Source organism: Ctenopharyngodon idella, chromosome 21 (genome assembly GCF_019924925.1).
Source record: "Ctenopharyngodon idella isolate HZGC_01 chromosome 21, HZGC01, whole genome shotgun sequence".
Classification (NCBI taxonomy): domain Eukaryota; kingdom Metazoa; phylum Chordata; class Actinopteri; order Cypriniformes; family Xenocyprididae; genus Ctenopharyngodon; species Ctenopharyngodon idella.
The window spans coordinates 11,734,597-11,759,075 of NC_067240.1; the positions used below are offsets into that span (position 1 = coordinate 11,734,597).

A 24,479-nucleotide genomic window follows, 5' to 3' on the forward strand; every position below is an offset into this window, starting at 1 on the left:
GTGTTCAAAAAGTGCACTCAAGAATCAAGCTAAAAAGCTTGATTATTTTTAGAACTGCCTGTTTTGCATATTTGATCAATGCATCAAAGATACTACCACTTCATTAGCATGCCATTATAAGACCGGTGTCCCTTTTTTGGGAAGCTATACATCAAGTGTGTGTGCCATATGTTTGCTGCACATCCATTTTGTACAGTGCCTTGAAAATCATCCATTTCATTCCTAGCTATTCTCTTGGTAGCACTCCAAGTGAAGAAGTTTGGTGGCCTTCTTTGGCAGGCATATGTGAAATGTGAAAATGAGACATCTTGATGGCAATCAGTCTGAAGTGTTTGGTAGAAAATAAGCAGGACAGCGGTGTTGACAAGATGGATCTGGAATGTATGGGCAATGGTGGAAAGGCGATGAGAATCAATGAGGCGCCAGGGCTGGAGTTTCACACACTTGGCTCTCATTACAGGCTGCAGTGCGGCAGAGCCAGGAGACGTCAGGAATCATACAGGATTGTGTTGGCTGATCAAGGAGGCCGTGTGCTGGGTTGGCCGCAGTGGGGGGTCTGCCGACTGAGGCATCTGAAGTTATGACACCCGCTGGGGACACACAGACAGGTGTCTAACTGTCGCAGGAAGTTTCTGCGACAGCAGTGGAGGATGGGGATGGTTTTGCACTTGAGGAACCAGTAACGGTGTGTGAATAATGAAAGCACTATGATGCCGTGGGTAAAATCTGTTTGTCTTAAAGACAGTTCTAGGCCTTTTGAAGAAGTTTGAATGACATAATGTAATGAGCCAAATTTAAATGTAAAAATTTAGAGGTGAATGAATACATCATGCCTAATAGAGGCTTTTGCATCTTTATCAGGAATCGTGCACGAGATCCACTTCAGATTCCCTACATAGTTATAAAGCATTTAAATGCATTGAATATGACAGTAACTGGATGGAATATGAAATGTCACAGCAAATAGAACAGAGTGGTGCTTCATCTGAGAACCATCATATGTTTTTTACTAAATGACATAGATGCCTATTCATCCACATTTGGCCCTGTATATCTCTGGATTCTTTTGAAAATGGGTCTCATGCTGTTTTTTCCATTTCTCTCCTTTTTATCTTTTTAGGTCCCTTTCGCCATCTTGTGTGTCTCTGTGCCTCCCTCTCTCTTTATGGACGTACAATCATGATTTGTTCTGAAGTAGTTCAGACCATTAACTCATTTGAAATTCATTCTCTTTCCCTTTCACACTAACAAATTACCATGAATGCAAAATTATATACTCAAATGCAACAGGCAAAATAGTGTGGCTACAACAATCAGTCTTCTGCTCTTGTGAAAAGGCATTTAGATGAATGCAGCAGCAAAGTGAATGGAGCAGTTGCAGTGTTTAAATTTTCAGTGATGCTGTGTTTGAGTTTCATGGCGGTCATATTTAGAAGATATGTAGACTGTTTTTGAAAAAAAAAAAAAAAAGGGTCCCAATTTATATTAGGTGACTTTAACTACTATGTATGTAGTTCAATGTAGTTCAATGCAAAGGGAGATATTTTCTTTTAAAGAATTCTCTGTTTAAGGACTACAACAAACGGCTGGTAGAAACTACAATGAGCTTCTTCCCGGGTTAGTGAAGATCACTAACCCTGTAATTTACATAAATCCTGCCCCTGATAACACGCAACAAAGGGGGCGAGGCCATGTTGGGCTGCTTTAGAGAAGAGGAAGAGTTGTTGTAGAAGAGTGTTACTATGCTGTCATTTTAAGCCAGACTGCTTCACAAACGAGGGCCAGTTCAACGCTGGATTTGCACAAAAGATTAACTTGACGGCACATGCTAGTCGATGAGTTGAATCAACTCCACAGCAACTACATCAATTTATCCACTAACCATTCAGAAATGTCAGTTGTAACTTCTTCCTGAGTCATCAGTGTCCGACTCCGGTTTGAACAATGTAAGGCTGAACACCATTACTGACAATCGTCATTTTGGCCGCATGAGATTCTCCAGCTTTGTTGTTGAGCAATCGAAGCACGAGCTGTTAAAGCTCCGCCCTCTTCTGGAAAGCGGCCGGGAGCAGCAGCTCATTTGCATTTAAAGGGACACACACAAAAACAGTGTGTTTTTGCTCACACCTAAATAGTGGCAAATTTGACCAGCTATAATAAATGATCTGTGGGGTATTTTGAGCTGAAACTTCACAGACACATTCTGGCAACCAAAGACTTATATTACATCTTATAAAAGGGGCATTATAGGTCTCCTTTAAATAATTCAATGATACGATGCACTTATTGTGTACATACATGTTTTTTCATTGTACTTATGTAATTATATGCAGATATTTTTAAATATGCAATTAATTCCTGTAATTACATCTATAATTACACTGTTGACCCTTCCCTTAAAATCACAATATTACTGTTTTTTACTCTTTTTATCAAATAAATGCAGCCTTGGTGAGCATAAGAGTTATTTCAAAAATGTAATTTTTTTTTCTAAAACTTGTGACCTATATATATGCAAAATATTGGTGTAATGGTTGCGAATATCCAGAGGGTTGGACTATTTCCTGCCAGCCAATCCCATTGCTGCTTTAGGTGACATTAGTACAGTAGCATAAAGGTCAGTTGCTTAAATTGTCCCTTATGGTACTGCTGAACTGCCTTTATGCCCCGGCATTCATAATGTTTATCGTCACAAAGTTATTATGATGTAATCTTTAATAAATTCATTACATGTAAATTTTATACCATTAATTTGTAAGTTGCTTTGAATAAAACAGTCTGCAAAATGAATAAATGTAAATCTAAACGCCACGGGTATTGCTTACAAACTTCCAGGCAATAACACAATAACACCTTCAGTTCACTCATGAGCAATATGCCATTTGCTCCATTAAATGTTACAGTTAAACTTTATGGGGTGTAAGCTAGCCTATCCAGAAGCAAGTGCAGATAGGAACTGTCATTCTTGTCGACTCACTCCGAGACATTCCCTATTCGGTGTCTTAGACCAGTGTCTCCAAAGGCCTAAAGTCTTACCTGCAGGCAAGGCTTGCTGATGATTAGCATAAGTTCCCACAACCTACTCCCTCTGCGTGCATCTGCCCTGGCTTCATTACCACCCACCTTTGTAGTAGGAACCTCCACCAGCTCATGCATGCAGGCATCCCACTGGGGAGCAGCAGCTTAAATGATCTGGATGCATGGTAATTAGGTTATTTTCTCCACTGTCAAACATGAGAGTGGCAGACATGGAGCATAAAGGCAAAAAACAAACAAACAGGCACACATGCACGCACACATAGGCTGTCAAACCTCAAAGGTATGCTTACAAATTAGTTGCATTTCAGAGGTAAATGCTTTTGAGAACCTCACCGAGTGCATGAGAGAATTGAGTTGTCTGAGGAGTCTTTTTGCATGAGAGGAAGTTAAGGTTGCAAATTCAACTAGCTAACATTTTTCAGAATATTTTCATTTACTTTTGGCCTAAATTGAATAAATGAGTAAAAGCACTGTGCTATGGTATGTTTCTCTTTTCTGACATTGATGTACAACATTGAGTTATATTGGCCATACTGATTCTTTCGTTCATATTTGGTCAAAAGTCTCAGTCTGCAAACTTACCGTTTTCAGATATGTTTGACTGGATTTTGAGTTCATTAAATGTTCATTTAAAGGGTTATTTTACCCAAAAATTAAAATGCTGTCATTTATTCCGAACGCCAGCTCCATTATTGGCCCGGTGTCAGGGCCAATACTGAGCCGCCATTTGGATGTAAAACCTGGAAGCGCAGGAATAAAAATAACGTAGCAGAATGACAGAGGAGAGACAAATTTGTTGAATAAAGTTGTTACTTTTGTTTTGTTTTTGCGCACAAAAAGTATTCTCGTCGCTTCATAACATGAAGGTTACATTGTCACATTGTACATAATCACATTGATCACATTCTGGACATTGACTGTGGTAATTTCGTTGCTTTCAATGGAAGATAAAAAAATCCTCTCAGATTTCATCAAAAATATCTTAATTTGTGTTCCGAAGATGAACGAAGGTCTTACGGGTGTGGAACGACATGAGGGTGAGTAATTAATGACAGAAATTTCATTTTGGAGTGAACTAACCCTTTAATTTCAGCAAGTATTTATTTCACTGCCATATACAATGGGGACCAAATATCTGAGAAAACACTGAAAAATGTAGGGTTTTTCTTTTAATTTTAACCAGACAATAAACTATGCAAATGCACTTCCAAAGGTGAGCAATTAAAATCTCAATGTGAGCTGTTAAATAACATTTATGAGAAATAAAAAGTCAATTACATTAGGGGAGAAATGGGCTTCCATAACAGATTTAGGATTTATTTATATATATATGTAAAAAAGAAGAAGAAGAAGAAAAAAAAAAACTATTTAGGATTCTACACTATTTCTTAATCACAAATTTGGTTTTACACAAACTTTCATGTGTTCATGTAGCTTGAGTGCTGCTGTCATTGAAGGGGTTCATTAAAAGTTTTTAAATGAATTAAAACAATGAAAAATAATTACATTAAAAAGTTCAGTTAAACTTTTTAATGCAAGCTACAATCATTTCAGGCATTTGGACCCAACTGTGTATACTACTCTCTGTAGATTTTCTCAAGTCATCTCGATAACCCATATCAATGACCACTAATTGAGAGGCATTCTGTGCAGTTGGATACGACCAAGCTCGTGTCAGGGAATTTTTTGTCTCACTCTCCCATTTATGCAGTGCCTGGAACAGCAGCATCCAGCTTTCCAAAGGGTCATTCAGACTCTGAGGGTCTCCTACCGCAAAAGCCGGATTAGCTCTGACCTAATGAGTTGTGCAGGCCAGAGAGCTCCCGTCTGCTCCTCTAATCCACAGCCAAGGGAGCGCCACTGCAACTGGCCCAGTACGCACGACCCGACGGCAGCGTTAGGCTCTCAAACACAGCTTGAATACCTGTATACCTCATTATATGCCCGTCCTAACGTCTTTGTTTATTTCTGCGAGGCCATTATGGAAAATGCCACTGAAAACGTGTGACATTTACTAAATTTGTTTTGTTCCGCAGTGATATGTTCGAGCACAAAAGGCTAAAGACAAAGTTTTAAAATAATCCCTCGGAGAAATGTAGCATTAGAGGTGTAATACTTCTGATATCAGCATTTGCATCTCATAGGATATGAATACCAAAGAACTCGTACTCGAGTCGTGTTTGATATATGCTCTGAGCACTTTTGCCAAATTTCAAAATGCAAGCCAGCATTTGATACCACCAAGAGTAGAGAGTGTTTAGTCCTCAGCAGAGTTGACCTTTTGTAACCCCTAACGTGCAACAATGCCGTGCTGGGGCACCAACCTCCAAATAAATTAATATTCTTTGTATGGAAACAGAGCCAACCTGCAGTGTAGCCATTACATTGTTTTAAAAGACCAGTGGTACTCTGTTTCGAATGCCGCGGTAGGATATGGGCTGAGGCCGGGTCACCCCCTGCCTCGCCCTCTGTCCGATTCAGTCTGGAGCGCACTACCCATCAGCTCTCTGCTCCACCGCGCACACAAACATCCTCAAAAAATATCCATCTCCCCTCCTCCCTCACATTTCAGTGCAGCATTTACTTGGGACACGGAGTGGAGACGTGACTGGGTTGTGAATGACAGAGCCGGCCGATGTCCTGAAACTGCCTGAGAAACAAATGAGTGACTTGTTCGGCACTATATTGATCACAAGTGTCTGCTCGTCTCTCATTGTAATAAAGAGAAGGGTCAAATGGTTTATTTGTTAATTTGAAGTGACAAGACGAACTGTCTTCTGCTGATTTATGAGAGGATAATCATTTTAAAAATCACCCGGCAAGCTCACTGTTTTTGATCATTTTTCCTCATCCAGTACGTTCGGCCCCCTCGCTCATCCTATTATGCTTGAAGCCTGCAAATTGCGTATCTAATTGAGTCCTACTCGGCTTTCTAGACAACAGAGGCTTTATGCAGACAGCCGGGGACCGAGGCTGCAATCGCAAACGACGCAAAACGGTGCAAAAATACAAATAACTAATTTCACTCATCCAGCTTTAGTTAAAAATCCACTCACGCAACAGTGCTTGGTCTCAGTTAAGGGACCATCTGCCATTTTTACCTTGTCTGAGTCGATTGGTAATTGCATGCTGTTTACTGATTTCTGTCCCTGCACTGCTGGTGACCCCAGCCCCCACCCTAAGCAAAGCCTGGACGGTCCTGCACTGCAACAATGATGATGATGATGATGGCCCACTCCCCTGTGATTAAACCACATGAACATCTGCGCATGCTCACGATGTCAACAGCTGTGCCCTGCTCTCCTCTCGTACCCTGTTCTCCTTCTCCACCCTAAAAGGCTGATCACGCCCAACCAGCGTTGTTATTGTTAACTAATACAAAACTATTAAAAATTGTTTTTGGTAATTGAAACAAAATAAAATAAAATATAAATGATAGATTAACATTTAAAAAACGTAAAACAACAACAACAACAAAACTAAAATAACTACGTTTAAAGTCACCATGATATCAAAATTGACAATTCTATGGAATATGGCAGTGTTTATTATAAATTATTGTATTAAAAATGATTCTGTGCTTCATAATCTTTAAAATAACTTCCCCTCCCTCTTGCAAACATTTCTTCTCTGATGATGTGTTCACCGGTGTAGGGGCGGGACAATAACCTCTTCCCTTCAGCAACCTGTCACTCGCACAAAAATCAAGTCCCTGCCCTACTTTTTTTTTTTCTCTCAATCGAGAAGCCATTTCAAAATAGGGAAGACTACAGTATCGTTTCATGCCAACTTTAAGTTGAAGTACTAAAATTACTAAAACTAAAACAAAAATAAAGCTATTAAAAACTAATAAAAATGACAAAAGCACATAAAATGACTTAAACAACTAGAATTAATATGGAAACTGAAAAAATATGAATGAAAACTATATTATATAATGTAAATGATACTAAAATAACACAGCTCAGCTGCAGACGGATGACAAGAGTCCACACACTCCTTCAGATGCACACAAAACTTTTGTTGTCACACTTTTCCTCCTGCGCACCACAGAATACATACAGTGTGTATATATATATAAAAGGAAAGAGTAGAAAAATCCCAGGATATAGGGATTGACGCACAAATCCTCTGCGAGATTTAAAAAGATAAAACTTTGTCGGGGGTTAAGCCGGGACTTCCTCGCAGTCGTTCGGATGCTGGATTCTCACTGTAGAGGATTAGGGGCAGAATGCGCGGGAATACACAGAGAGACCTGCTGAAATGATAGAGGGACTTGTAGCAAGGCTGCTGTAGCTCAGAGTTAATGGTGGGAAGAGAGGAGGAGGAGGAGGAATAAGGCGCACACAGCTGTCACTGTGGCCTCTTTCGTCTCCAGGGCTGGATGGACTTTTCATGTGCTGCTGGCATCTTGATCTCTTTATGGATGTCATATTGCTCCACACTGTGTGTATGTGTTTGTAAGAGGGAGATGGAGAAATGTGTGAGGGTGATGAATGTCAGAGTTTGTTGTAGGAGTTAACATTGCTGGTATTAGCAGAAAAGTTTTTGTGCGTGTGAGTGACAGGATGACATAAGAACATTGTTTCACACTACTGTGCTGTGCGTGAATATGTGCATGACAATTAAGTGTAGCATAGGGACGGTGAGAAGTAGTGGATCTAAGTGTAGCCTATAACAACGAAAGAAAATGAAAAGGGGACAATAAGAATTAAAACTCAGCAAGAAAACAACCTACAAAAGAAAGGATTTGACTAACATAAAAGCAAAAAGGAGGGCTATACACACACACACACACACACACACACACACAAACGCATCTCTTGTTCACTATTCCCTATAATGAATGCCACAGGGTGCATTTAGTGATTGAAAATAGCTGCATACAAATTCCCATACACAGTATAATAGGTCCTGAATTCAATGAATACATTTTCAGTAGTTCAATACTTTTTTATATTTTATCAAATAATTTTTAATCAAATAAGTTTTTTTTTTAACGAAATTTATGATTTTTTTTTCTTAGCATTAAATACTGTAGATCAAAAGTGACAGTAAATTTAGATTATAAAAGATTTCTATTTTAAATAAATGCTGTTCTTTCGAACTTTCCATTAATCAAAGAATCCTGAAAAAAGGTTTCCACAAAAATTAAGCAACACAATTGTTGATATAATAAGAATAAATATTTCATGAGCAGCAAATCAGCATATTAGAATGATTTCTGAAGGATCATGTGACACTGATAAATGGAGTAATGGCTGCTGAAAATTCAGGTTTGCCATCACAGCAATAAATTACATTTTTACATTTTAAATTCATTAAAACAGAAAACCGATATTTTGCAATAATATTTCATAATATTGTACAATATTACTGTTTTTAATATAATAATAACAATACTGTATTTTTGATCAAATAAATGCAGTCTAAATTAAGTATAATTGCTTCTTTCTAAAACATTTAAAGGGCACCTATGATGCAAAATTCACTTTTACATGGAGTTTGAACATAAATGTGTGTGTACACAATAGGGGTGTAAATCGGACGGTTCGTCACGATTCGATACAATATCGATTCTCATAGCCAGCGATACTATATTTTTCGATACCTCAAAAAGTTCTGCGATACGATTACGATACGATTCGACTCAGGGGTATATCGATCAATATTTCGATATTATGATATTATGTGCCTATTTTACACTACCAGTTACATTTTTATTAACTCACAACTGCAACCAAATTATATAACATAAACAATTATTTTAGAATTTCACATCCTGCACCCTGATTGGAACATCCACAAAAAAAAAAAAAATCACACAGTAATCTAATGACAGCTTATTACATGACAACAGTCAAGAAAGTATTTTAGGCTTCTGCGCTAAAATGTGTTATGTCAAAAAACTGATAAACAAGGAAATGTTGTATATATTGTGTATAGGCCTGTATTCTATAAAATTAAAAGACATTTCTTTTAAACGTATAGCGCAGCTTTTTAATGAAGCAACAACATATTATAGGCAGGACAGAACAAGACAGGCTATTAATATTCTTTCATTGTACAAAAGTATTATAAAGGCTCCAATAGAGTACCTCAGGGATGACGTGTTTTTGTAGGCCAACCCGGAAGTTAGCGGCGCACAGGTTCCCTCGATCGAAAGCCAATACATTTTTCCCATAGACTTTTGGAAAATCACAAAAAATAAGCTCTGTGTTTAACAAAGGGTTATGACACTTACACGTTTTGTCTATCAAGATAATCTTTACAAGTTAACACAACATTTATACATTTTGAAGCCTAAATAAAGTCGTCAGATATAAAAAGCTAACAGTAGGCTATAAACGGACTACAGCACACCATGGTTGCAGATCAGCGTCACCACCACCAAGCTTCCTCAAACTTTATTTAAAAAACAACTTTATTTAAAAATATGCTTGCTGATGATGATTTGTGTTGTGTATGAATACTTATCCACTTTTTTATGAGAAATGCTGTCCAAATGTCCTGTTTGTCATGATGACCTCTAAAGTCCCCGCCAAAGGAAGTAGTCCCTTTTAGAAATTTGTTAGCAACCGCCGTTTTTAAGGCACAATAAAGGTTTAAAAAAATCACAAGCGGGTTACAACTGATGTGTTTTATGTCATAGATCAAAACGTGAAAATTTTTAGAGGCTTTGTTAACCACAGACCTTATTTCAGGCGATTTAGCAAAAACCCATTCAAAAAACCCATTGACTTCGGGGCGACGGAACCGGAAGTCCTAAAAAAAAAACTCGCTTCCGGGTTTTGCCTACAAAAACACGTCATCCCTGAGGTACTCTATACAGAGCGGCACAAAGCACTTATGCGCATCCCGTGTGCAGAATAATACGCTTGAAGCAACACAGAGTCACAGCGCTCCTATGCAGCAGTTTATTGAGCATTTTCTTTTAACTGTTTTAATTTCAGTTACTGTGTGTGCGAAGAACGATTCATAACGCTCTGTTCTCCAGTGCTGTGATCTAACTAACAGACATTATTTGAGATGTGAGCGCGCTGCTTTTTGCAAGGCTTTAAACATGAGAAAATTATACACTTTCGTGAAGATTCAGCACTGGCTCGATCGGGACAGTGACAGTTCCATCTACTGTCACGAGCTTCTTTCACAAGGTAGTTTAAAAGAGAATGCACGCGTTGGCGATAATGCATAGACTGACATTGTGTGAAAATGTGGAGAGTGTTAAAACAAAGGTGCCTCTATAAATAGTCCACAGGTATCGATTTTTTACACGTTGCATCGTATCGTTAGACGTTAGATCGATGTATCGATCTTTACACAGCCATTCACCCACTCTTTTTTTTTTATTCCAATAAATCATAAGCAGTTCTCAGAACGAGCTGTTCGCAGATTCTGTACAAAGTGACGTCACATTGCACAGGCCCTGCCCACAACTGCTGACGGACTCTGCTGTATTAACAGTTTCCACCCTGAGCGAATTCAGATTTTTTAAAGTTGACATTTATGTGATTAAAGTCAAGTTGACTAGTCGAAGATGAAGTTATTAATGAACAAATAAAAAACGCACTTTTCCATTCCAATGCGCTACTTTTCCATTGGTTTTCTATGTAAACACGCGCTAGACAGACATGTATGACCGTTGCACTCATGTCTTGCTTCTTTTGCAACGCCTTGTGTACAGCTATGGCATATGATATGATGCTGCCCACAAATATTGCTCCTACATAACAGCTTATTTTTATCAGTTCTTTTATCTTTGGGTCGTTATATTTCTGACAGATTTCTGCTCGTTCTAGATCAGATACAGATAAAGTAGCACATTAAAGATAACATTTATATGAATGCATTAGTGAGAGAGCGATTGCGTGTGAATTAATTCTACCTGGCAGCTTCTCTCTATAAATAGTGAAGCTGTGGGTTTTAGTTACTAAGAAATATATGCTAGAACTTTTCTGTTTCTAAGCTATTTTATTGATAAATCACAGAACAATTCATTTCTGCGCTACTGAATGATTTTGTGAGCGCGTGCGATCTGCGAGCCACTGTCTGTGTGTGTGTGCGTAATGTAGCAGCACAGTTTAGAACGGCGAATAACTTACGTGTACAATAAGCTGTTTAAAACGTGCATTCACCCAATCAATATTGAGCATCCAGATGGTATAATCAAACAAATCTTGTGGAGCGCTCTTAGAGTATACATATATTTGTCATTAACTGTTGGATACGGAGAGTAAATGTGGACTTCAAAGATTTCTTATCCTGTTGCGCCCTCTATAGGCCATGACCAGCGACTAGTCGACTTCATGCTTGAACCGTTATGGCAGAGCATTAAAGTCGATTAGTCGGTGCAACCCCTACTGTCTCGATGCCAGAGCAGCTGTAGCGACAAGAATGTCTGTTAAGCAATTGAGCTGTTTTGTTTTTGGATGTAAGAGTGAGCGTAACAGTCTTCATTTACTCCCGACATCTGAGCCGCTGAAGACGCAGTGGATTCATTTTTTTTTTTTTTTTTTTTTTGAAGGGAATGCGCCACAGATCTAATATACACATGCGATTTCTGTCCCTGCTGTTTACGTTCACAGACATAACCGACTGTGTTTATGTGAACTTTGTGTTTTTGACAACCTTGTGTGTATTTGACATTAAGCACAATAAAAAGTGAAAGAGAAGTACTCACGAGATGTGCCGTCTGACAGTCAGCTTTTTGTGCGTTTCAGATGTGTGCGCTCAGAAAACAATAAATTAGACGTTTAAGCTGATGTAGCTTTAAAACACATGCAGATAATAAACTTTCATGATGAAGAAGGACCGTCCCTGAGCGTGATCATGATAGAGATGATAATCAAAACCAAGCACATGAAGGAAGCACTACTCTGGATAGGGGGCGGGGAGCAGCAGCTCATTTGCATTTAAAGACACATGCACAAAAACAGCATGCTTTATAGCACTCAAAAATGTGTATTTACAACATGCTATAATAAATGATCTGTGAGGTATTTTAAGCTGAAACTTCACAGACACGTTCTTGGGAGTCCTGAGACTTTAATTACATCTTGTAAAAAGGGGCATAATAGGTCCCCTTTCAAAAAATCTTACTTACTCCAAACGTTTATAAATACATTTAGGCCTATACTGTATAAAATAATACATTCCCAGAAGAATTGTGTCCCCCAAAATACTTTTATGATTCATGTCTTGTCAACTATACAAATTAGATTAATGATTAATTAGACTAATGTCTTTTAAATTCTCATATATCTCATTATATAAGCCAAAAGCTATAAACTGTCATTAAACAATTGTTGTTGTTTTTTTCCTTCAGCCCGCAAGCTGACTGGTAGCTTAGCTACAAAATAAATGGCAATAAATGGGAATACTACTGATAGCTTTCTCCTGGTGTTACAGACTTAGGATGTACACTGTAAATCAGAGTGCATTATGGGTATAAATAAGTACTACAATTTGGACAAAACTGGCCAACACCCCATATAGTGTTCCATAGAAAAAAAAAAAAAGAGTGATTTTGGACTCAGCTAAAAAGATGGGAAACAGAATGTCAAAATAAGCATATGAAACACACACACATGCACATAAAAACATCCAAAACCATTACAGAAAGACACAAGCGAAGTATGTGTGTGTGAGAGAGCCTACTGAATATTTTTTATCTGTGACCACATGCCATTTTACAGTATGATTTCTCTTAAAGTGTCTTTAGAAGTGTTTTCTGAATAACAGCAATTATCTCATGCACAGCTTGACATGAGTGACAACAAAACCTTGGCTAATGTTCCGATATTCTTGGAGGATGTGAAGCCTTAAGATGTTTTTCAACATCTCTCTCTTTCTCTGGGAACAAAAAAAGAGAAGACTTTTTCAAAACCTAATGCACAAGCAGGGACAACAAACTAGACTTTTATGCAAGTGATGCTTGCCCATGCAAAACTCACTGCCAAGAAATGGTTACGTGCCCTGGGTGGCTGCCAGGGCGTTGCTATGTAGTTGCTAAAGTGTTCTGTGTGGTTGCTAGGTGGCTTATTTGATTAGGCCAGCAGTTTTACATCATTTTATATTAGTTCAGCTGCAGCATATAGATGTTTCTGTCATTTCAATGTACTTATCTCATACTAATCTAACAAGATTGCATACTATAGCACTATTTTTGACATGCAAAACAGAACTATAGATATAATATAAAAGGATTTTGGAGAACTGTAGGGATGGTTTGCATGCAAGGTTTGATTCTCAGATTTTCTCTCAAGAGAACCTGAAGGTTTGGTGGTTTTGGGAGCATTAATGCCGAATTAAGATTCTTTTGACACCCCAGTTTCAGACTTGCTTGGCTTTACAACAAAAAAGAAAAGAAAAAAAAAGAAAGAAAGAAAAGAAAAATGACTTAGATTTAGAGTGAGACTGAAGGGTTGTGGAGAAAAAAAAATCTTTTGACTGAGGTATCTTGAAAACTGATTAATTCAGAGCTGCCAGTGCATATCTGAGTCATGGTCTCTCTCATTATCTGTATTCATAAAACAGTGTTACGCAGCATATTTTAAGGCGAGACATGCTGTGCAGAATTATACAGTTTTGATTGAGTGCATATGAAATCAAATCCTTCACCTCTAGACTTTGAATCACGAGTCACGCTCATATGTGAAAACAATGAGACTGTAATTCTCAATTCTGTAATTCTCAAAGGCCTCGACTGGTAATTCATATTTACATGGGAAACTATTTGGGGCATGTTGTCATAAACATAGGCATAGTTCTTTTTTTCCAAAAACAGTTGAAAAACAGTATCTATCTATACATAAATTGACTTTGAAAAATAAACCCACTGAGAGAACAATTCACTGCAGTGAAATGTGAGACTCCCCTATATTTATACACACTTTGATGTACATATGCAAGCATTATTCCTGGCTACAGCTGCTTGCTTGTCATCTACACTTGTACAAAGCCACAGGAAGAGACAGCAGGGAAGTGACCCTTGCTATTTACCTCAGTATCTGCTCCCAAGCTGACAAGCGGCAGCACTTTGAGGGGTACTGACATGGAAACAAATAAATGCTTTTATTTGAGAGCGACTATCATGAGCGGTGCGTCTAACAGCGGGACAGGTTGACTTTGGCAGAGTAATGGACCTGCCAGCCTTTTCCCATGTGTTCCTGATGGCAACCTCTCAACCCTTACCTACAAACTCCATTTCCCGAAAAGCCGCTTTCATTTAGACCACAGCGCTGAGACGGGAAGCGGACAGAAAGAAATAAGAGAGCGTTTTAAGTCAAGTGCTAATGGCTTCAGTTTTTACAGCTCCTCAAAGTGAGCTCTTTTGTGTTGCCAGAAGACGGTGATGTGATTTATTGGCCAGCCCTGAGGTACGGTTATGGAGCAGAGTAACAGTGACACAGATAATCGGATTTGTTAGTGTGGTCCATTAAATACTGAGCCACCTTCTTCTGCCACAGGCCTCTGCGTATAGGTGTGCTAACAATTTATGTTCCTTCAAAATAATTGCTGTACAGACAGTGTGTACTGGAGACTTGTTTCATGGTCTGATAATTCGATTGCAGATGCACAGTGCATTCAAACAATCCTCCCACACTCAATATAAATATGTATGGTCTCTAGGCATTGAATAGAGAAATCATTGATCTAATAATCTGCTATTGTCCATACCACTGGTGGCCCTGCCAGGGGGCTTTCCTGATCAGCTGCGAATATAAACTTTTGTCTGCATTTGCTATTTATCAATGTATGGTGCTGTGTAGCTATTTTTTTTACAGCTATTGTATGTCTATTGTGTTTTCTTTGGACTAACAGCATGATGGGGAGTATGATCAAAGACTATAGAGAAAGACAGTTCACTTCTATTAGTAATAATGAATGGGAGAAACTGCAACGCGCAATATGGCGAATACGTCCCACCTTCTAAGTAAAAGAGCCAGTCGCTGATTGATCGAGTCATTGCATCACTGCAGCTGCCATTAGAAGCTCCGGTTCCCATAGAAAACTGAGACTCGCGCTTAGGACTGCACATACGCATTGGCTCGTCTAGCCTGAAAAATATGTTTTTTACACTATTTGAGCATAAGAAACAACATTTATGGGACAGTTCATGTTAGATTTTGTTGCGGATTTGAAATATGTTATGTAATTGTGAGTTCGCCAAGCAGTTTATGAGATTTCAGGATTCCCCAATTCAAATAGAGAGGACTTGAGGTGTGTCCCAATTCGTGTACTTATGCACTATCCTATGACGTTTTTAAGTATAAATAGTGCGAGTAGTGCATTTACACAAAAAATTCCAAAAAGAAAAAGTGCACTTTAAATACCCGGATGATGCACTAAATTAATGGAAAAAACGAAGTGTGGAATGTTGGACACTTCATACACTCAGCTGTCGCAGCTTTAATTACATTGCGGAGGGGGAGGGGGAATCAGACTCCGATGTTTAATGACAAAATAAACGTATAAAATTCATACACTACATGGATGAATACATAGTGCACAAGTACTTAGTGCATAAGTGCATAGTGTATAGGGCTGTGTATTGCCAAGAATCTGGCGATACGATACGCATCACGATACAGGGGTTGCGATGATATATTGTGATATATTGCGATACTGTAAGAAAGGCGATATATTGCGATATTTCGAAAATAGTGCTATAGTATTGCGATAAAGAACACACCACCATATGCAACTTTCTTTTATTTAATCAATACAGTATCATTTGCATTTATATCACTAATCACTATTTTGTGCAATCTAAGGGAAAATAGTAAAGTGACTGCAGGATTCTTTAGGTGTATATGTTTTAAAAGTTTACAGTATAGCAGTTTTTAATTTCTAAACTATTTAACAACTAGTGCATAATCCATTTCATGACTGAATGTCTGTTTTATATTTAATACTGTAAAGCTGCTTGCTTTAAAGCAGTCTAATGTATAAAGTGTTATTTAAATAAACGTGCCTTCACTGAAGTGCTGAACTGCAGAGCTGGCGCAACCATATCCACATCGCTATGATCAGATGCTTTCTTTCTGCTGTCACCGCTGTCATTTTTTGTGTGTGTTTATTTTGTGTACTGAGAGGAAAGCGTGCAGTACATATTACATATTCTATCGAAACGCCTCTCAAGGCCGGAAAACACACCAAGCCGACGCCGACAAACTAGTGGCGACGAAAGCAGACTGCGGGGTTGGCTCACGTCGGCGGTGTCTGTGTCCAAAGTTGCCCTGACACACCAAACCGACGCTCGACACCCGACGGCCAAGTAGCACGTCATTCTGCGCCTGTGCAAGATGAAAAGATGGCAGTAGCTGAACGGCCAATCAGAATGATCAGATGGCCCGACGGACCGACGAGCTCCGACGCCGATTCAACATTTCGAATCGGCCAAAAAAAAAAGCCGACGAGGACCAACTTCAGCCGACGGTGCGGAACACACTGAGAAAACTTAGTCGGCCGACGAACGAAAACTGCCCGACGGCCGACCGTCGGCTTGGTGTGTTCCGGCCTTTAGCAGCGCGGATGGCATCGGGATATTTAGTGAGCTCTAAGATTCAATTAATGTGTTTCCCGAGTTTTGGATTATAACGTGGCTATTTTGCAAACAACTGACTCTTGTCGATTTCCTAAGTGTTTTCGTTATAGTTGAAGCCAAAATGAGTCCACACACTTCAGCTCTTTTTACCCCAGGAGCGGAATAGTTCTATCGTCTTGTGAGCTGGGTTTGCTAATGCTAATGCTAGCTATGCACCTTGCGCTTCTCCGGCTACGCGTCAGTTTACGTTCTGAGATAACGCTGACATCTAGCGGTTGGGTTTTATACAGTCTGTGGTTTAAACCGAACACAAAGCCACGAATCTTGGATGTAAGCAAGTAAGTAAATAAATAAATAAATATCAATACAGTGTTTTTGAGAATCGATACAGTATCGCCAAACATAATATCGCGGTATTCACGTGTATCGATATTTTCTTACACCCCTAATAGTGTACAGTGTGTCATTTGGGACGCAACTTTGGTCTCTTGGATGCCCGAAATAGCTGCCTGGAGGCGTTGCAAATATGGCCGCAGAGTGAACAGACTTTCCTTGAAAGGGACTTTGGTATGATACTTTTATACAAGTTCAATAAACGTAATATTCAGTCACATTATTTCTGTTTACTTTGTGTATTTTTGCTCCATCAACAAAAACTGCTTAAAACTTAGAGCAGAATCAACAATCACACGTGTTTTGTTCCTAAATAATTCATATAGCTCACTCAGACACTTTTCTCGTTCCTGAACAATCAGGGTTATTGAATGAATCAATTGATTCAATGATTTACTCATAAAGACATTTCGTTCTTCGTTCTTTTCCTAAATAAATCAGTTGTTTGAACAAGTGATTCAAATGATTCACTCATTAAAACAGTCACTTGTCGCCACCTACAGGTTTAACGATGTAACCTGCAGAAAACGCAAACGCAATAAGGTCTGGGATGCTGTTCAGCCAATCAAATTCGAGGACCAAAACTAACTAAAATAAAAACAAATGGCATTTATTTTAAAGAAAGATAACACAACCATGCGTTTTAAGCAAAACATTTCATAAATCATTGGTTGGTATTAAATTGTAAAAGTATTTTTACAGATCAAACTGAAGAGTTATTTTGACTTCTCTTTATGCACTTATGCTGTAAAATAAATGCGGTTCAAGTGTACAAATACTCCTTGGGCCACTGCGTGTTGGTGTCTTGGCAGATAATGCAACTTAATGACTGAAAGCGTACTGCTGCACAGCTCTGATTCTCACATAATGCTTTTTCAGCATTCACACATTTTCCAAGCTCATTTTTAATTACGTCTTCGCTTGCACAAGAGACATCCATATGAAGGACACCCTAACACAACTACCCAGAAAAAAACAACAACGATAAAAGCCATGTTCTATCTTCTTGGTAAGATACTGCTGACAGAGATGGCTTGTAGTATTGGTTCAGCTTTAATAGTAAAATAGAGTAACATTTTGGTGTGTAGCCTACTCTCTCGTCTCCTGTATGCTTTGCTTCCATCGACTGACTCCTTTATATGGTCTTTCACGCTGTTACTAGAAGTCAAACAGTAAGAAGTTTCTCTTTAAACAGCAGATAAAAGCTAGGCCAGGGATGGGTTTTGGTTATGCACGTTAGACACGGCAAAACATAGGCTACAGAATATATGGAGCATGCGCTGCTGTGCCAATTCTCGTAAAAGCCGATGTTCATGTCATGGACTCTGCAAAAATGGCCAGCACAACCACGCATGACTGGTTCATAAATCGACATTGACAGACATTTACAAGATAGTCTCGAAAGGTTTATTGTAAAGTTATACACCTGTAAACCGGTTAGTGGAAAATGAAGTATATATCGGGTATTTTACTTTACTATGTTCATTTTTAGAAAGCATGTATATCTGTTTAAACCGTCGGAAGGTTTGACCGTCTTCATCTGTTGCGAGTGCTGGTATTACTGACAACTGTTGACATTTACAGCAACGCCAACGTTGTTAACTAGCAGAAGGCAAGACTTCAGCAAGATGTTCTTCGTGAAAACTCGGCTAATAGGAGGTTGAGAGGTCTTGTTAGTTTCTCACCCTTTGTTTCATAAAATCTGGAGCTCAAAGAAAGAAACATTTCATGCAGATAATAACCAGCTTATGACATTAGCCGTATTAATACACCCTCCTGACAGACACCAGCTAATGTCATGATTTAATTTAGAGTGTAACTCCTCCGAGACGCAGAGAACAGAGACCCAAATACCAAAATATCAGCTGAGATAAAAGGAGAAAACAGACCCAATTCCAGAAGCATCCCTCAGGGGGTTAAATGTGCAGCCTCTCAATTTGGATCTCAAAAAAGGCTTGTCCCGCCGGGAACGATATTAAGCGCGTGCATGTACGCATGTATGATTTCCGCTAATGAGCTTGTATTGTTTCAGTCGCCACCTTGGATAAAGTTGTGCGCTGAATGTCGTGCCTTTGAAAAAAAGAAAATAATCCATGGCTCTTTGCTGTGTTGACATTGTCGTCCATTAATTTGTTTACGTTCTAGTTATAATAATGAAAGATAAATGAACAGGACTTGACGGGGAATATCAATAAGCTATGAAACATTCTCTGAAAATACACATGTCAAAAACGTACTCAAGCGGCAGGTCAAACGTTCGTGGAGATGGATGGGGTGGAGCCACGCTTCTTTGTCACATGTTATGAAGAAGGTGTTAATTGTCATATCACTGTCATTTAAATGAGTACAATCATTTAGCGCGAAGGGTTGCATGGTAATGTCACATTAACATGGAGTAAAGCCTCTCCGCGCTGATCATTAATTAGTCTGGCCTGTCTCAGAGGGGAGGGAGCAGCACCATCCAGCATTGGGATCCTGCCTGTATAGTTTAGCACTAATGAGCCTTTAATGTGCTGGACCGAAGAAATGGAGTATATCTCACATCCAGAGCTATTGTGTCTGCAATAACCTTTGAATTAATACATGGTGCTCAGACACCGCAACAACACACTTTTTGTTAAGCCTGTGGTTTACTGCAGTGCAATAGGGAAAAATTATAGTCTGCTCTGAGAACATTTATTATATACAGCAAGGTTGAGTCGCAACACTGTATTTGCACACTTACAGTATAGTTCAGCAGTTTTAAAGATATAACCTTTATTTGGAAACTTGGGTCACGCGCCTGTCAAAGAGAATGACCATCAAAACCTGCATGACCCCTTTGAGGCAGCAGGGGTTAGATATCAGCGCCTTCAACTGGTGGAAAAGTGGAAAAGCAGGATGTGATGTTTTATTTAATATACAAATAGAAAACAGTGATGTACTGCATAAATTAAAATATGGTTTTCATGTCGTTTATGGTAATAGGCAGTGCTTTTCAGCCCAAAAAACAGACTACAATTAAATAATAAAAACACTTCTCATACGCTTGGCATCTGAAAAGTAACTCAAATGCTACATAACAAACATAGACTAATCACATATAAGGGGAACATTTTTCAAGAGTACTGACTTGATAGGATCACTGTGTATTCCAAGTCAACACCAGACCGTCTTGAACACTGGAAGAACCTCATGTACAATTTTTCCTCTGTGGTCTTCAAGAACTTGTTTCCGGATCATAAAATAGAAGACAAGCAGCGAACAGCGGAGAGAAATAATTAATACAATTTATACTATTAATTAGACTTTATTCTAATTAATACAGTCTTAAATTAGACATTTGCATCGACTCTCATGCCAACACACCTGGATGGGGAATTAGTTGGCACACGCTATCTTTAAGAATTGTTTATGAAATAAATTGTGTTAAGGGTAATTGAGTATTGATTACGTCCTTTATGATGGTTAGAAATGGTTCACAAATGTAGACTGAGTGTTTGACTAATCAATTTGTTCACATATAACTGTTCTGTGGTTTTCTTAACAAAGTATGTATGTCTCTCCGCTGCATCGATCACATTATCTCAGGATTGCAGTCCCAAACTCATCAGATCTTGTTAAATTTAGCCTAATTATTTGGCTAATCTGTGGAACATTCATTTAGGAAGGTTAGATATTTCTTGTTCTATACTGCAATCACTGTAAGGGGAAAAACTAAGCAGAATGGAACAAAAGAAACAAACAAACATCAAAAGAAAACAAAATGCTATAGCTATAGCACACATACATAAGCAATTGGAGTGCATACCACCTATCATTCTAATACTGTAAACAACATATTATACAATATTGATAACACTACCTACAACAATACAATTTGCTCAACAGCTCTCAAAGAGACGTGGAGGGTCATTGATCTGCCTGTTTTCCCAGAAGTCTTCCTCTGTATATACATGTTCATTCAAACTGTTGGTGGAAAAAGTTCCAAAATAGACATTTTTTGTCCATACTTTGAATTCACATGCTCTTACATATGGGAGTCAGTCTTTTGAGAAATACAGTAGACGCACTAACACGGACAGGAATAGAGATGTATAAAAATATGTAAAACCCTACAAAAGGTGTTCTCACTCATCGTCAGAGCCAGTCAATGTTCAACTTGTGGAAATGCTTCGCTTTCCAGCGTGCCACTGATATGTTTGAATGTCAGCTCTTAGTGTTTTTGAGATATTCACTCACTAAAAGATAACACCACTAACCAGGCTTTAGTGTGATAAATTAAAAAAAAGGAAAAAGAAAAGAAAAAAACAAATATATATTTATATATATATTTCAAAATAGAATGGAATATCCTCTTCTTGGAAAAAAAGAAAATATAGACATCTCAATTGAAACATTTCTCATAATCCAATGTTCTCACATTCTCAGCGGTTTCACAACCATCTCTGTTTTCCTTCTTTCCTGATGATGAACCCTCATGACAGTTGCCATGGAAACAAGACCAGATGAATGGCTTGCCTTTTCATGGTGAGATGTGAGTTTGTCTGAGTGCAGTAGAGTCAGGCCAACCTCCCCCCCTCCCACCACCAACCACCACCAACCACCACCAACCACCACCTTATCCAGAAGGCATATGGGTGAGCTACGCTTTTGTCTGAAAAATACATAAATAAATTCAAGCCCACTATGCGATGTTCTTAGTAGCATTTTCATTTAACCTTTCCATGTAATTTCGGAGCTCTTTGGAGTCCCCGAGCTCGATGTCTGGGCAAACCCATTTGATGTCGTTCTGACCAATGAGAAGAGGGCTTATGGAGGGGCAGCCATTGCTGGGCTTGCTATGGCTGAAAGTGGTGAATTTGACTCGTTTCCGTTTGGTAGTGGGTGAGTTTATGGACTCGCTCTTGTGATCTCTCCCAGTGCACCCCGAGTCAGAGGCCGACCTGTGGACCTGGCCTTGCACACTCTTCTGAGAGGAAAGGCCATTGAGGAGCTGGCTACCCTCTTCCAGGCCCAGCCCGGAGTCCATGGTTCCGCCTAGCTCCTCTTGATCAAGACACAAACCCGCTTGGCTTTCCAATAGCTCTGCGTCATGGCCCAACCAGACCCAGTCGTGGGCGTGAGCCATGGTCTCCTGGCCCTCCAATGGGAGCTGCTTGTTGCGATACTTAAGGGCATAGGACACGCAATTGATTAGGAATACCAGGATGGCCAAGCAGAAGACACCTAGCAGGGCGTACATGCCTATTTCCAGATCTGTGAGCCCACGGCGAGTCTGCATTAAGTCATCCTCTGTGTTATGTCCAGGTGGAAGGTCTCCTTGAGCTGGGAATTCAGAGAAATCAACCGGAATATCACCAGCTGAGAGCCTGTCACCGCTTGCTTTCCCTGGAATGGAGGTTTTGATGGTGGTAGCACCTCGGTTCATGATTCCAGCCTCCATGTCTGAGATTGAACCTCCGTAGTATGGAGCATTGGGCCTGTATCTCCTGTCGCTCGCACTGTTTCCCGTTTCATCGCCACGGCCGAACTTCACATAGATGTTCGCGTTGCCTGCTGCCAGAAGTGTGCGGCGCTTGGTTTTTAGGCACGATTCGGGTCCATACATCTCCAGGCGGACCAACATGCCTTGCCCTTCACCCTTAGCCACCACCACCGGCCACCTCCAGGTGGTGCTTTTTCTCACCAATACCACCTTGTCGTCCAGCGAGGTGGCTGTTAGGATGAAATGTGCAGGGTTATAGAGGTCAAGAGGGGTCATGGAGCCATCGCTGAACTGAAGCCACGCACTGACAAGGGACTCCTGAAAGAGAAACACAACATGAACAAATTATGCTAATTTTCTTGTATCAAGTATGCATTATTTTTAACTCCAATGTAGGACAGTTCGAATGCTTTAAAAGTCCCCAAAACCACATTTCAAAGTGAACAGATGCACTGATCAGTGGGAGATTCAACCAATCTGCCCGTTTTATGTCTATCAATGTGGAGGAAAGAGGAAACCCCTGCCGATGCAAAGGATTAGTGAAATCAGCCTAATCAGAAAGGGTTTTAAATGTGAGATGACTCAGAATAAGTGGGCAGCCCCGATCAGCATGATCCACTAACAAACTGCAGCCCCTCATCAATATGCGGCCTGTGTTAAACAACTTTGTCCATAATGACAGTGATTATAGTGATTGCACCTGCTCATGGATAAAACAACCCTACATTTCTGAGAAATGGACATGGAAGTATGCAATATTGTGACCTGAAAACCAGAATACAATTTGCAATTTAACTACATGGTGTTGAAATTTTGTGAAATGAGAATTCACAGAGGGCAGAGTTACCCAGGATTCAGAAATAGAAACCAATCGATCAGCTAAATGAATGAATGAATAAAATATCATGAAATAATCAATACATTTATTGTTCAATTAATTGATAATAATAGCAATGATAATAACCAATAAACAATAATAAAGAATATTATTATTAAAGGGTTAGTTCACCCCAAAATGAAATTTCTGTCATTAAGTACTCACCCTCAGGTCGTTAAAAACCTGTTAGACCTTCGTTCATCTTCAGAACACAAATTAACATATCTTTGATGAAATCCAAGAGGTTTTTTTTTATCCTCAGAAAGCAACGAAATGACCACATTTCAAGGTCCAGAAAAGTAGTAAAAACATTGTTTATATAGTCAACGTGACTACAGTGGTTCAACCTTAATGTTATGAAGTGAAAAGAATACTTTTTGTGTGCAAAAAAAAAAAAAAAAAGACTTTATTCAACAAATTTGTCTCCCCTGTCAGTATTGGCCGACGTCTGTTCATGTGACGTCTGTTCAATACTGAGTCGGCGTTCGAACGTAAACAAGGAAGTGCTGAACTGCGTTCACTGTGTCAACTGCATTCGAGTCCGACAGGTTAGAGAAGAAATTGTTGAATAAAGTCGTTATTTTTGTTTTGTTTTTGCGCACAAAAAGTATTCTCGTCACTTCATAAAATTAAGGTTGAACCACTGCAGTCACGTTGACTATTTTATGATGTCTTTAATACCTTTCTGGACCTTGAATGACGGTAATTACGTTGCTTTCTATGGGGGATAAAAAAAACCTTGGATTTAATCAAAAATATCTTAATTTGTGTTCCGAAGATGAACGAAGGGGTAACACTTTACAATAAGGTTCAATAGTTAACATTAATTAACTACATTAGTTAACATGAACTGCACTTCTACGGCATTTATTAATCTTTGTTAATGTTAATTTCAACATTTACTAATACATTATTAAAATCTTGTTAACATTAGTTAACGCACTGTAAACTAACATGAACAAACAATGAACAAGTAAATACAGTAACAAATGTATTGCTCATGGTTAGTTCATGTTAGTTAATACATTAACTAATGTTTAACTAATGAACCTTATTGTAACGTGTTACCAACGAAGGTCTTATGGGTTTGGAATGACACAAAGGTGAGTACTTAATGAAAGAAATTTCATTTTTGGGTGAACTAACCCTTTAAA

The 24,479-nt window shown here is 39.0% G+C and overlaps 2 protein-coding genes across 3 annotated transcripts in view; one reads left to right on the forward strand and one right to left on the reverse strand.

Moving 5' to 3' along the window:
* The first annotated feature begins 5,684 nt into the window (after positions 1–5,684).
* rpl17 (ribosomal protein L17) overlaps positions 5,685–24,479 on the forward strand; it is a 268,902-nt gene continuing 250,107 nt past the window's right edge. Inside the window, exon 1 of the mRNA XM_051877802.1 lies at positions 5,685–5,698. The gene's annotated coding sequence lies outside the window, so the exon portion shown is untranslated. The remainder of the gene's footprint in view (positions 5,699–24,479) is intronic.
* Positions 19,719–24,479, reverse strand: part of si:dkey-112m2.1 (transmembrane protein 132C) — a 145,558-nt gene continuing 140,797 nt past the window's right edge. For both annotated transcript variants that reach the window (XM_051877701.1, XM_051877702.1), the window contains exon 9: positions 19,719–22,766. In XM_051877701.1, coding sequence (XP_051733661.1) covers positions 21,648–22,766 — 1,119 coding nt within the window. In that variant the 3' untranslated portion in view covers positions 19,719–21,647. The remainder of the gene's footprint in view (positions 22,767–24,479) is intronic.